This window comes from Gouania willdenowi, chromosome 17, assembly GCF_900634775.1.
Source record: "Gouania willdenowi chromosome 17, fGouWil2.1, whole genome shotgun sequence".
In the NCBI taxonomy this organism is placed as follows: domain Eukaryota; kingdom Metazoa; phylum Chordata; class Actinopteri; order Blenniiformes; family Gobiesocidae; genus Gouania; species Gouania willdenowi.
In genome coordinates, this window is record NC_041060.1 from 14697543 (window position 1) to 14711257 (window position 13715).

The window sequence follows — 13715 nt, forward strand, 5'->3', positions numbered from 1 at the left end:
TTTCACTTTCTTATGTCTTGTAGGTTGCCTTGACAACCAGCTTGAGGATTGTCATGACTTCCTGCGGCGGCATGCTGTTACACTTTCCTCCTGGCCGGGTCTTTTCATTCAGGAGGCTCTCAGAGAGCCGCCGGTGTCTCCTGTTTACGCCTGGGCACAGGGTATGGTGAAGATCGGACGAACCCGACTTGTTCAGTGTCAAAACAAAAATGTCTGGGATGTTCAGGAGATAAGGTTGGTTTCTTATGGCATGAAGGAATTATTAGAATAATAATTATTAAAAATCAATGAATAAATATGTATAGATTTGCATTGCTTGATGAATAAACATGATAGCTTAAAATTAACTGCATTTCTTCTCCTTGTGTATTTCACCTCAGTGATATGATGTCAGTTTTCCAAACGCAACCGACCTGTTTGGCTCTAAGTCCAGATGAGCAGCTCCTTGTGGTTGGTACTGGAAAGGGAATGCTTCATATAGTTGACTCACTGACTGGACAGGTATGTTTCTAACCTAACTTCATTGTACTTGATATAAATGTAAAGTAACTTTCTGCTGGTTTTGAACAGGAACTAAAGTCACTTGTGAGCAGCTGTGACGGCATCTCCAGCTGTGTTTTTGTGACCCTCGGCCGTCTTGTTTCCACCTCCTTTGATGGGCGCATAGAGGTGTGGGATATTGAGAATGGCTGCAGGTAAGTTAATGACAGATGTTAATCATTCCTACACATCATCAGCACATTTCACGCAGTTCTGACAGGTTTTTTTTTCTCCTTTACAATATTTACTAACCAAGCTTGAAATGTTCAAAAATATTTAAATCCTCTCTTCTGCAGGACCGCTCTCTACGATGCTCACAGTAACACAATAACGGCAAGCAATGTCACTGCAGACAAGAAGCACATTGCAACTGTTTCCCTGGACTTTAGTCTTAAAGTAAGTTTCCAATATCCAATCCAACTTTAATTATAAAGCACTTTAAAACCTAGGAAGAGGGGGACTAAGTGCTGTACAAATTGACAACAGATGATATAAAGTGCATACACTATAAGACAAACAATAGAACAAAATGAAATATAACAGTGTACATAAAATTAATGCAAAAACCATACGCCAAAGTAAAAAGGTGTTAGATTTAATCACAGGCAGAAATGAAGCCTCTCTGATAGGAAGTGGCAATGCATTCCGCGGCTTCGGACCCGCAACTCCAAATGCTCCGTCACCTCAGAGCTTTTTTCTGCTGTCTGAAACCCTTAGCAGTCGCTAATATAACATTAACCTTTTGAAGATGGATGTGTGTTTTAGTGTTCACTAATTCTCTGCCTTTGTAAACAGTTTTTATTTATAATTTTTTAAAATATCTGCAAAATCTTGCCATTCAAGGGCCATTATTGGTTGATGGGCCTGTAAAAGTTTCCAGAACCAGGTGTTATGCTGCCCTTTTAACACAGCCTATCCTACCCTTGATTAAAACATCAATGCCTGTGTGATGGTGGATATATCTGCATATGTAAATAAATTCTTTCAATTTTGCTATAAAGCACCTCTTTGTAGGTTTAAAGCAGGTATTTCAAACTCATTTTCATTCAGGGGCCAAATACAGAGAAGTTTGATCTCAAGTGGGGGACAAAAAGCAATTTTAACATTTTTGTGCCACGGTTTACACTTCCACGTATAAATAAATACACAGTATATAAAGCCCCAACAGTATCCAAGCAATACATGACAGATAACGGTCCCTACAGGATCCTCACCTCAAAAGTCCTCAATTTTGTGACAATTAAGTGTATTTTTTGTATTTATTTGAGGGCGTGAGATATCTGTATCGGAATTAGTTGGTGATTTACTCAAAAATTCATGTTTTTTCTGTCATTTTTACTTTCTCCTGCATGCTGAATTGGATGGTTTAAACCTAAAGGGCCAGATTTGGCCCCCAGTTTTTAAGTTTGACACATTATTTTAAAGCAGGAACTACGAGCACAGAACCACGAAACATGTGCACCCGCCTAAATTATGTCTAGTTGGATCATTTGTGCATGTTGTTAAAAAAAATCTTGGGCTGTCTCTTGCTGTGCGTAACTGTCACTGCTGAAATAATGTTCTCTGTATATTAGTTGACCTTCAATGAATCTTGGAGCGCTCTCATTGTTTTATCATAAACTGGGTCTCTGACTTCAAGCATCAGCTAAAACTAATAAACTAATGCTTTTCTACAGGTGTGGTCCTCTAATAAAGGCCAGGAAGTGGCGTCCCACATAAGCACCAGTCCTTTGAATTGTGTGACCTTCGACCCTGAGGGTCACCTACTCGCTGCTGGCTGCTGGAACGGAAAAGTGATTTTGTGGAACTGGCTCCGAAACAAAGCTCTACCCGTGAGTCAACATCGTCATTAGAGAATTTTGTGTTTTAATTGAATAGGAATTAAAAAGATAAAGATTACCTCATCTAATTAAAAAAAGAGAAAAAGCATTTCAATGCTTCTCATGACACATCATTCAATCAAAAAGCACCAGTTTCTGAGCTGCTGCTTTGTCAACTCGACTTAAAGACATTGAAAGGACTAGTTTTTTTCTTTTTATTGGAACAATAAAAAGGCAGGCTGCTTTAAAGCTTGTAATGGGAAAAATAGGCTTTTTTTCTGCAACATATAGCACAAAAATTATTGCTGTACTTTTATTCTTTCCACCAATATTTACTCTTCGTGGAACACAATATTTTAGCTGTATTAGAAATGTTAGTACTGAATCAAAATTAGCAATAGCTCTGAGTTGAAACCAGCTTTTATTCTCAGACTGAATCAAGTGTCACCCCAAACCTCTGACTCTGTTTCCACAGTTGCTGTCTGGCCACCAGCGATCAGTGCGCAGTCTTTCCTTTTCTTCCACCTCATCCATGCTCTGCTCTGGCTCTGTCTCTGGGGAGGTGAGGGTGTGGTCGGTGCCCACGTCCACATGTGTTGGATGTTTTCAGGCTCACTCTGGGGCCACTGAGACTCTTACATTCCTGGGGAAAGGAAACATGCTTCTGACTGCTGGCTCTGATCGCACGGTGAGACGATGATGAAACGGTTCAGAATGAAGAAAATAATCTGAATTTTAGTTTTCCAAGTCTTCTTATTTAGAATAATCTTTATTTATATCTGGTTGATATGTTTTATTATACAATGGATAGCAAGTGTCGTCATTGCAAATGAGAATTGGTTCTCAGTGATTTACCTGGTTAAATAAAGATAACAAAAAAAAAAGCTGAATAACTTCACAGGTAACATTTCAGGGACATTTTGACTTTTTTAAGTAGGAGATAATTCATTTGCTCTTTTTTTGTTCTGTTTTAATGAAACAGCTCCAGCTCTGGTCAGGAGGACTTGGCCGTTTAGTTGCTACATTCAAAAGCGTAAAAGTAAGTTTCTGCATGACATGTTTTCATGAACACCTTTGAAAGCAACTGTTGACATTGTGAGGTTTAGCATAAATGAACATTAAAAACTCTCTGTTTATAAACTAACAACTCAAGTTTATCATAGTTGGAAGAATATGTTTAATCTAGAAAAGTGTTTGGTATCTTTTATAGCAGGGGTGCATGATCCAAAGGTGGGCCGTGACTTTGTTTCAGTGGGTCGCATACAAAAAACCAAAAGGGAAGAGGGTAGTGCCATATTTTCCCATTTCTAACAGTAGAAGTTCAGTTGTACAAACAATCAGAAGATATGTTGGATTTATATAATTTCTATGAAGATTTTTCTTACTGAATTTTTCTAACCTTTTTCCTTCAGAAAATGTTATGTATTTTTACAGTTTTCCTGACATTTTTTTTTTTTTTAATGTTTAGGACGAGCAGGAGCCTCCTCAAAAGAAACCAAGGTCTACACAGTGTGAAGAGCCTGCTGCCCTGTGTGCGGCTGTAAGCGGGGACTACGTCGCTGTGGGATACCATGGAGATAGCATCAAAATTTTCAATCTTGAATCAGGTTAGTTTATGCCTTGAAAATTTTAATAATTAAAAAAAATGTTCCAAAATGTTTTCCCACCCAAGAAAGTGTTTAAATTATCAAAAACAACAAGAATTGTTTTTGAGGAGGGTGTTTTTTTTGTGTGTGTGAAAAGTATAAAAATAATCAGCTATGTCAAATCTGCAGTTAAAGGTAAGATGACATATGTCAAAATGATGTACAGATTATCTTGAAGAAAATGTTAAGCTAATCATATGTATGCAAGTACAGATTTGCCTAAAGAATCTATGTAGATGAGTTAATTTGAATACTTTATTTTATTTCCATAATCCTAATGGAAATACTGCAGGAATTTTCGGATGTTTGTTGAAGCCTTTTCTTGATTCTGCTAAACAAACTATCCTATTAATATGCTTCTATCCCTATAGGAGAAATGATTCAAACCATTGAGTATATCCAGCTATCCATCCTCTGCCTGCTGTGGGTTGTTGTTCCACGGTCCAACCGGGTGATGCTGGTGGCTTCAGGAAATGACAATCGTCTGAGGGCGTTTAAGAGAAAAGAAGGGGAAGAAGGAATGATGGGACAACTGGAATATGTGGGAATGTTTTCAGTACAGTGTAGTGTTGTAGTGGCAATGGCACAAAACAAAAAGTATCTGGCCACAGCCTCAGGTAGTCTACACTCTACTATATTAGAACAACTTTAAATATCTATTGATTTCAATTCATCATGTCACTTTTCTTTTCATGATTTTTGGTTTCTGGGTGAAATCAGAGGACTGCACCATTGTGCTTTGGCTGCTGAAGAATATGGCCAGGGATGCATATTTGGACCCACATGACTTGTTGAAAGGCCACACAGGAGGAGTCACCTGTTTGGCCTTTAGTCCTGATGGTACCCAGTTGCTCTCTGGGGGCAAGGATCAGGTATGTGGATCAAACTACTGATCGATCCCTTTCTGTCCTAGACTTGGTTTTCAGAAATAACCAAAAAGCAGGTTCCATATCTGGTAACTGTAACATAAACAGGAATGCATTTGGTCTCATTTTAGCATTAAGGGGTGCTAATGTCAAAGCTGAGTGTTCTAATCTATCAAGTGCTAACTAACTCCAGTCATGATCTCTTTACCTAAAGTTCTTTTCATACTGTTAATCTGTTCTCATTTGTTTCAGGCTCTGATGTTGTGGGACGTGTCTTCATCTCCTGCTGCTCTTTGCAAACCTCTCCCTCATGCTCACAGAGACTGGGTGACTGACTGCATTTGGACCCCATCCTGTGTGGTTAGTCCACATTATTTTAATAAGTTATTGTCGCTCCAAAGACAGGCCAATAGTCGCCAATAGTCCTAAAGGTGGCGCTACAACAAGCCTCTGAACTTCAATATTTTGAAAATTCACAACAAATCAACTATTTGTCCTACAGATTTGCCACTTCCACCAAAATGTAGCCTTATTACTGAAGAAACTTTTCTACACTTGAACCTGTTGTAAATCATGAAGTTCATCTCTCTGTTTTTTCAAAAACTGTAAAACTTATTAAACATATTTTCTCCCACAATTTTTACTCAATTGACACCAAACTTGCTACAGCAGTTTTCAGACTGTCCTCCATGAATTATTTAGACAGATTTTTGATTTAGCAAAACAGTGCATCAAAATGTTTGACTGCAAAAATGCCATTTTCAAACATCCCTTTTTCACTTATGGAGCCAAAAGATCATTGTTAAAAACAAATGACCAACATCTCCATACTCATGTGGGGAGTTTTTTCTCCCCACTGTAGCTGTTAATGTGGAATAGTTTTTTCTTACGAATTTGATATTTTGATAAGCACTACGAGATGACTATTGTTGCAATTGGCACTATATAAATAAATTTGAATTGAATTATCTTGTATCTATCCTGTTTTTATTTTCAGATAAGCTCTTCCAATGATGGCAGGCTCTGTTTGTGGGATCTTGAGGCTGGTCAGTGTCTGAGAGAAATTTCTTGGAGAAGTCCTCCGTCTTCTTTATGCTGTTTGGTGAGCAAAATACATTATACTGGCTAATAGCTTTGCATAATGTGCAGAATATAGCAACATGTTTGTGATTATAGTATGATTTGTTTTTGTTTTCTTCTTTTATTAAAAAACTGTGTAATGTTGTGTACAGGGACAGCATGTGGTGGCTGGTTGTGCAGATGGTGGCTTACATGTTTGGAACTGGGAAACAAATGTTGAAATCAGCCATAAAGCTGCTCACAACCAGCGCATACACCAATGTGTTCTCCTGCCAGAGAAAGGTACCCACAGCTTTCAGAGACTAAATGCACACATGTAGTCTGTCTTAGTAAATATTGTGTCACACTGTATCACTAATGGGTCATGATATATACTCTGTGTTTGATCGACATGAATGAACCCGATGCAGAAGAACTGACAGTTCTCACCGCGTCAGATGATGGCACAGTGAAAATCTGGAAGCCGTTAGAGGTTAGTCACGTAAACCAGGTGTCAGAGTTTACAACATGATGACGTGTAGTTCAGAGGCAAATCAACAACAGTCAACACCAGGTTGACTTATCAGAAGGTGTCTGAAACAGCCTGAAAGACTGCTTGTAGCTCTTTAAACTTTGAGTTTTTTTCTACTTTTCACTTCCACATTAAAACATGTCTGGTTGTGATGTCATAGTTTTCAAAGAAAAACCTGATTGTTATGGGGAGAGATTTGTCTAAAAAAATATTCACACACACATTCACAATTTTCCACTTGTATTTTTTAGATTTTCACGTGTTTTTTAGATCCACAAATACATCCACGATTTACACATGTTTTGTAATTTGTGTGTGTATTTATCATGAATGATCATGTGTAAATCTTCAGTTATGCTTGTGAATTGTGTAAACTGCGTTTGTGGATCGGCCGGCGTGTGCATTTATTTTTCAGAAAAAGAGCAACGCAGTTTTGCTCATATTTACACACACAAAGGTCCCAGTCCACATGTGTGGAAAGCAAAAACCCCTAAATGATGATAAAAATCCATTAATTTTTTTTGTCAAACCAAGAGTTGTACTATGATAAGCAGGAGACAAGTGAAAATGCTCTTGTAGTATTTGTTTTTGTTGTTGTAGCGGTGTTGCAATTTGCAGACAGTCCCTGCGCCCTAATCGCACAACCGGGTGCACATAGAGTCCTGTTATTTCTGCTGCTCAAAATACAGCCGCTTTTGATAAAAAATGATTTTGTAGCATGTTATTCACCTCACATCGATGGTAATGACAGGTAATTTGTGTGTCAATTACTTTTCATTAAAGAGTTATTGATGCCGAAAGCCCAAACCTGTTAAATCTCTATTTTTCTGATTCTTCCATCAATTATCGGACTCCCAGTGAAATGGAAATAATGTTCAGCAGACACTTCAATACTGCCGACTAGTGGAGGGGTGGCGCTTTCCACACATGTGGTTCAGGACCTTCAGTGTTTGTATGTGTGTGAATCTGAGCAAAACTGCGTTTGTCTCAAAAATAAATTTACAAGCCGGCCAATCCACAAACGCACTTTACACAAATTACAATCGCAGATGAAGATTGACACATTCATGATAAATACACACACAAATTATGAAACTTGTAAATTGCAGATATATTTGTGAATCTGAAAAACACGTAAAAATGGTGGACATACTGTATGTGTGAATATTTTTGAGACAAATCTCTCCCCATTGATTGTGCTGTTCTGTCCTTTTACAATTTGTTCTGTATGTTTTTTGTCTAGATGGAGCATTTCGTCACTTACCAGGGTCACAGCGGTGCAATCCACGGAATTGTTCTCAAAGAAGAACGTGAAGAATTCCTCACAGTTTCAGAAGACCACTCACTGAGATGCTGGACGTGGATTAAAGGTACAGTTGTCCAATTGGTGTTTGTGTGTTTCTTATCGTATGAATTAGTGAAGGTTGTGTGAGTGAGCTGTGAGCTTGAATGCCCCACCACAGATTACCCTGCAAACCTGAAAGGAAACGTTACAGCTCTGTGTTTCTCTGAGGATGATGACACCTTCGCTGCTGGTTATGAGTCTGGTTTGCTGGAGGTGTGGCAAAAAAATGCCGTGGTCAGCCATAAGCAGGTAGGAACACTTATTTAAAATGCAACATTTACCTTTTAAATGTTTATATTAACCACACTGTGCCTTATTTTTGTGTGTCAAAGGTGGCGGACTGCCCCATCACATCAGTCTGCTCCATTGGTAATAACCAGTATGCTGTTAGCTACTTGAAAAAGATGGTTGTTGATGTGTGGAAGCTTGTGTGGAATAAACAGCACATCAAAAGGAGGTAAAACAATAAACAAATTACTAAATTATTTCAAAAGGGGTTTTCATTTTTGTCTTGGAACTGTTAAAAGTAATAGAAAAATAATGATTTGTGGTAGTTTAACAGGTCAATGAAATCATAATTTCAGCATTTAAAATTATATGTCGGGAGAGAACATTTATGTATGGTGGATATGTAGATTTTTTTTATATTAGATGTAAGAGAAATGGTATGATATTGTTTGTCATTCTGAAGGTTTTAACATCCTCTTTTTTTGCCGCCTTCAGTTTGGTGAAGGTGACCACCTACAAAGTAAAGTGCACCGTGGTGCGTCTCCTCTACTGCTCTACACTCTTGGCCATTTCTTACAACGGAGAAATCTTTGATGTGTCGTACGGGAATCATGAACGAAGGTGGAACTACACGGTCAACGGGTAACCAAAGATTTGTAACTACTAGACTGCAACAAAAAGTGAAGTCTGTGTAAAAATAATCAGTTTTTAAATATGTGAGGAAAATTGTGCAGAATGCACAAGGAAATATCAGGGTCATTAACATTAAGATAAGCTTCATTAACTCACGAGGTAGCAAGACTAGCTAGCTGCATGAATAAAAGCATATAGTCCTTGGATTAGTCCAAAAACACTTGAAGAACTCAATATACAGGAGGTAACGGTACAAATAAGCATATAAACATCAACCACAGATATATTACAAATTATATAAACTGCATGAATGGGGAAAAAAACATTTATAAATTGAAGAATTACACATTCATGCACAATAAAGGTCCACACAACCGTGTTCAATCGCATCATGTTTATAGTGCATGCACACAATCATGCAGAATTAAAATAACCTTAATGTCACTTGTTCTCTCGCTTGATGACATGCCATGTTAAGATGTACAGATAAACTTCGCAAATAAACAAATTCACAATTTTCATTTCATTCATTTTTTTTTTTTAATCTTTTTTCTTGTCGTATGTAATGACATGAATAGATCCAACATGCAGCAAAGAAGGATGTAGCTACAGTATAAAGTTCTGTATCTCCAATTATTTGATGGTATTTGGGTTTATTCACAAGCAGGGTTGATTCAAGTCTTTAAAATATAGAGTCTGAGAGGTAAGTCAAATTAAATGTGCATTACATGATTTAAAAAATGCAACAAAAAATGTTTAACAGTTGGAAAATCAAGTAGAACATTAAAACCAGTAGAAAAAATAAAAAAAAAATCAACAATAATATGATTAAAACTCTCCCTGTCAGTCATACGCAGAGGAGAAAAAGAGTGCCTTTACCTTGGATTTAAAAATGTTCACGTTGGTTCCACTTATTTGCAGCATAACAACTAAAAGCAACGTCACCATGTTTGCTGTGAACTCTGGGCTCCACTATCTGACCTGTTTTCATAGATATGAGACACCGGCGAGGTTCATACCTGACTAAAAGCCCACTGATGGATTCTGGACCAAACCCATTCACACAATTATACACCAGCGGCAGAACTTTAAATTCTATTCTGAGGCTGACTGGGAGGCCTTCACACTTTTATTTAATAATCTCACAGCAGCATAAAACTGTGGGCAGGTGAAGCTCCAAATAGAAGGTCTCCAACAGATTATTATGACATTAAAACCAGAGCTACAAACGTTTAAAATGTTGCACTTGGTCAAAGCACAAGAAAACAAAAGGTTTTTTCTGCACTCTGGTACCTCCTCCTGGACAAGGGATCTAAGGTTATTTCTAACATGTTTGAGTCTAAAAATACAGTTCATATTAATGCTGTGTCTGCTCTCTTGTTTCTGTAGTATGGCTGATCGCGTTCGTATTCTGAACATAATCCGAAATGACAAGAAAAGTGCGTGGCTGGTTGGCGAGGAAAATGGACAAGTTAACATTGGGTTCATTGTAAGTTTTATTCAGTTTATCTTCTGAGCAACAGCAGCATTACAAATAAACTGGGACATGAATAAAGTACGGTCAATTGATCTAATACGTTTTCACACAAACTTCATGAAAACATTGTAAACCTTTTTGGAGGAAGCTGTCCTTTAACCCCTGATTGTTTTGTGTGGAAAAATCATAACTGAAGTAATGCAGCATATACTGAATTTCTTCTTCTTTTCTTGGTGTTGCTTCTCTTTAGTTTACCCTGGGCTCGAAATCCAAGTTTTCTTCTGCCTTTGGTTTGTTGGCTATTGAGCAGATGGAAGAGGTGATGGAAGAGGAGAAGGGAAGCGAACATGAGGAAAGCGAGCAGGAGGAAGAGGAGGGCGAAACGGACAAGGCAGAACCTGGGCAGGAGAAGGAAGAAGAGGAGAAAGAGGAAGAGGCAGAAATGGATGAAGAAGGAGAGAAAGAAATGGAAGAGGAGGAGGACGATGAAGAATGGGTGGATGAGGAGGGTGAAGAGGAGGAAGATGATGAGGAGGAGGAAGATGATGAGAAGGAGGAGGAAGATGAGGAGGAGGAGGAGGAGGAGGACGACGAAAAGGGTGAAGAGGAGCAAGATGATGAACAGGAGGACGAGGGCAAGAAAATTGCAGAGGAGGAGGAGGTAAAGGGAGAGGAGGAGGACAAGGAAGAGGATGATGGAGAGAAGGAGTATGAAGAGGAGGCAAAAAAGAGAAATCAAGGAAGCCTGATCACTGCTATAACTGTAGACCAAGGTATGAATAAGAGCACCACAAAAACAATATTCTTACTTTCATTCTTTTAGCAAATGCTGCCTCCCAGCCATTCCAATCCAGCATGTTGTATGATCTGTGAGTGCATTTCTTTTAATATTATACTGGTTTCCTCTCAACAAGTTTGAATCCAAGGTGGATAGATCAATTATTGCTGTTCTTACTCTATTGGTTATTACCACGTGGAGTAACTTTGAAAGGGTTTTTATCCATTTGTCATTAAAAAAAAATCAACGTTGCTAACTCACTGGCTAACATTTCTTATCATTTCCTGGTCATGCCTCTTGCAGAGTTGGTGGTGTGTGGAGACATCGAGGGCAACATGTGGTTCAATCTGCCACAAAACCTCATGTCATGGAGCCAAAGAAAACCTGTAAGATCTCACTGACTTGATGGTTTAAATTAGCTATAGAATATATAGAATGTATTTCTACCAATGAAAATGGTGCATTCTGAATTAAGAGCCATCTGTAATCATTTGTTTTTGTGTTGTGTTGTCGTTTTATTTAAAGACATTTTAGAATGATTAATTTTTAGTTTTGAAATAGTATAGCAACTATACAAACTGTCTGGAAGTTGGTCATTAATAATAATCACTAACTCAAGGTAAATATAGTATTTCTCTCCGTTTCTGAGTAAAAGTTTTGGTTTTGAGACAGGATCATAATTTACCACACCTAGATTTTAACTTCGATTTTTTTAATATACAGTATATATTTTATTATTGTTATTTGTTTATTTATTTTTAATTATTTTATTTGCTTATATTTAAGAAAAAAATAAAAGATTTCAACCATGTTGTCACTATTTTGTCATCAGGCCCATGCTGGTAGGATCTCACAGCTGAGACTCACTGATACTACCATCATCTCAGCGTCCCACGACCGCACTATAAAGTTGTGGGACAGAAGCACTAAGAAGCAGGTTAGAAACTGTCATTTTTTTATTTACAGATAAACAAACTGTATCATCCAATCAATCAGTTCCAGTCTTTTGTTGCATTTCAGACATATGTCTTTAAGTTCATGTTGAATCTGAGTGTGATGAGAGTAGATGGATAATCCCAGTCTGAAACCACTGCAGTCCAACATGCTGTAGATAGTCTGCCTGCATGCTTATTGATCTGTAACTATTAAAAGTGACAACTTGATGCTCTGCTGAAATAAGAATTTTTTTATGACTATCTGATGAGTTACAGCTGGAATATGTCAATATCATGCAAGCCTGTGGTCCTACAGGCTCATCATTGCTCCTGTTTGAGCTATGAATGTAAAAATATCACATTTTTCTTAGTGATTACTTGATTTTTTTAAATTAATTTATTTTTCATTCCAGTTGGGTATGTTTGTGTGTGGAGGTCCTGTCCTGGTTTTGGAGGTGAACCCCAGAAAACCCACTGAGCTACTGTGTGGTGATGGAGACGGCATGGTATACGTCCTAAACTGGAGAGAGTAACTCACCAAATGAAGATTTGGGGTTATTGTGTATTTGGTAAACTAACAGAAAAGAGGAAACTTTACTTTATATTTGCTTATAACAAGGGGAATGTGCTAATAACAGATTAATCTGCCTTATGTTTACATGTGCCTTTATGATAATCAGAAACTTGCAATTGTAACAAGCAAGTGTAAAAAAAAAAAGAGAGAAAGATTGAAGTATATTACCAGTAAGAGATGTGTGGCTCAATAAATCAATATTTGTTTAATTTTCATGTTGCACAATGGAACAGAAAAGTTCATTAATTTTTTCTTTTAAATAAACTCTTAAATCAGCAACTAATTGTTCTTGTTTTTCATTACAAACCTTAAATATACAATGTTTACTTATGTTTTTTTTTTTTTTTACTTCTGGATTGAGATCATTTTTGGTTGTAATACTCATCTAGAAGGAGGATAAGATACCTTTTATGCTAGACCCTAGGTTACCAAAGTGGGGTACGGGTACCCTCAGGGGTACGCAAACTGCCATAGGGGGTACGTGAATAGAAATCAAAAAGCATTGATTAATGTACCCAAGTTTGTACTTTATGTATAATTTATACATTGTGTAAAGTATGTAAGGCGCCAACAATATCCAACCTATAAGTGACATATCAGACCCTGCAGAATTTAATCTGTCAAATTTTGTTATTTTTTAGACCAATTTTTATTGAATTTGTGGAAATTATGTTAAATAATTGCAGGAAAATTGACTTCTTTGAAAATTTGAAATTTAAAATGACTGCAGTCTTGGGAAAAAAAACATGGAAAAATTGCAATTCTCCAAATATTGTGGAATATACATTGAATTTGTGTATTTAGATATCTGAGATATCTGAGCTGATTTATCTACAACTGAAATATTTGGTATTCCAGCCATTAATTTATGTTTTTTCTGTCTTTTTAAACTTTCTCCTGCAGGCCAAATTTGATGGTCTAAAGGGCCAGATTTGTGCTGAAGGGCTACTTTGTATGTGACATTACATTATTATGTTTTTAAGTGTGCAGGAGTAGGGGGTACATGGCTTCAGGTTAAATGTCTGAAGGGGTAACGGTAGTGTGAAAAGTTTGTGCTAAACGATATGACGCTTAGATGGTACCACCAATGTAACTCATTGAACATTACACCATGTTACAATTTGATACTGTGACTGCTTTGATAATTCTGCAAAGGGACCACTAAATCTCATTACTCATCACATGACACTTTTAGGGACTTCTGATGTGTGTATGTCTGGTGATACTATGTGACTGATATGTAGTGTATGAGAAAACACGTCTATCTACATTTATTCTGATA

The 13715-nt window shown here is 37.3% G+C and overlaps 1 protein-coding gene across 1 annotated transcript in view; it reads left to right on the forward strand.

The window, feature by feature from the left end:
• The window catches only part of tep1 (telomerase-associated protein 1), a 34406-nt gene extending 21694 nt beyond the window's left edge, over window positions 1-12712 (forward strand). The window contains exons 33-55 of the mRNA XM_028472342.1: window positions 24-234; window positions 381-501; window positions 571-695; window positions 837-936; window positions 2217-2372; window positions 2836-3048; window positions 3343-3399; window positions 3829-3967; window positions 4378-4623; window positions 4727-4878; window positions 5125-5232; window positions 5870-5974; window positions 6105-6234; window positions 6363-6424; window positions 7707-7833; window positions 7927-8057; window positions 8141-8265; window positions 8532-8678; window positions 10059-10158; window positions 10397-10919; window positions 11228-11310; window positions 11757-11861; window positions 12273-12712. Of these exons, the coding sequence (XP_028328143.1) occupies window positions 24-234; window positions 381-501; window positions 571-695; window positions 837-936; window positions 2217-2372; window positions 2836-3048; window positions 3343-3399; window positions 3829-3967; window positions 4378-4623; window positions 4727-4878; window positions 5125-5232; window positions 5870-5974; window positions 6105-6234; window positions 6363-6424; window positions 7707-7833; window positions 7927-8057; window positions 8141-8265; window positions 8532-8678; window positions 10059-10158; window positions 10397-10919; window positions 11228-11310; window positions 11757-11861; window positions 12273-12392 (3386 nt within the window). The 3' untranslated portion in view covers window positions 12393-12712. The remainder of the gene's footprint in view (window positions 1-23; window positions 235-380; window positions 502-570; window positions 696-836; window positions 937-2216; window positions 2373-2835; window positions 3049-3342; window positions 3400-3828; window positions 3968-4377; window positions 4624-4726; window positions 4879-5124; window positions 5233-5869; window positions 5975-6104; window positions 6235-6362; window positions 6425-7706; window positions 7834-7926; window positions 8058-8140; window positions 8266-8531; window positions 8679-10058; window positions 10159-10396; window positions 10920-11227; window positions 11311-11756; window positions 11862-12272) is intronic.
• Window positions 12713-13715: the final 1003 nt, after the last annotated feature.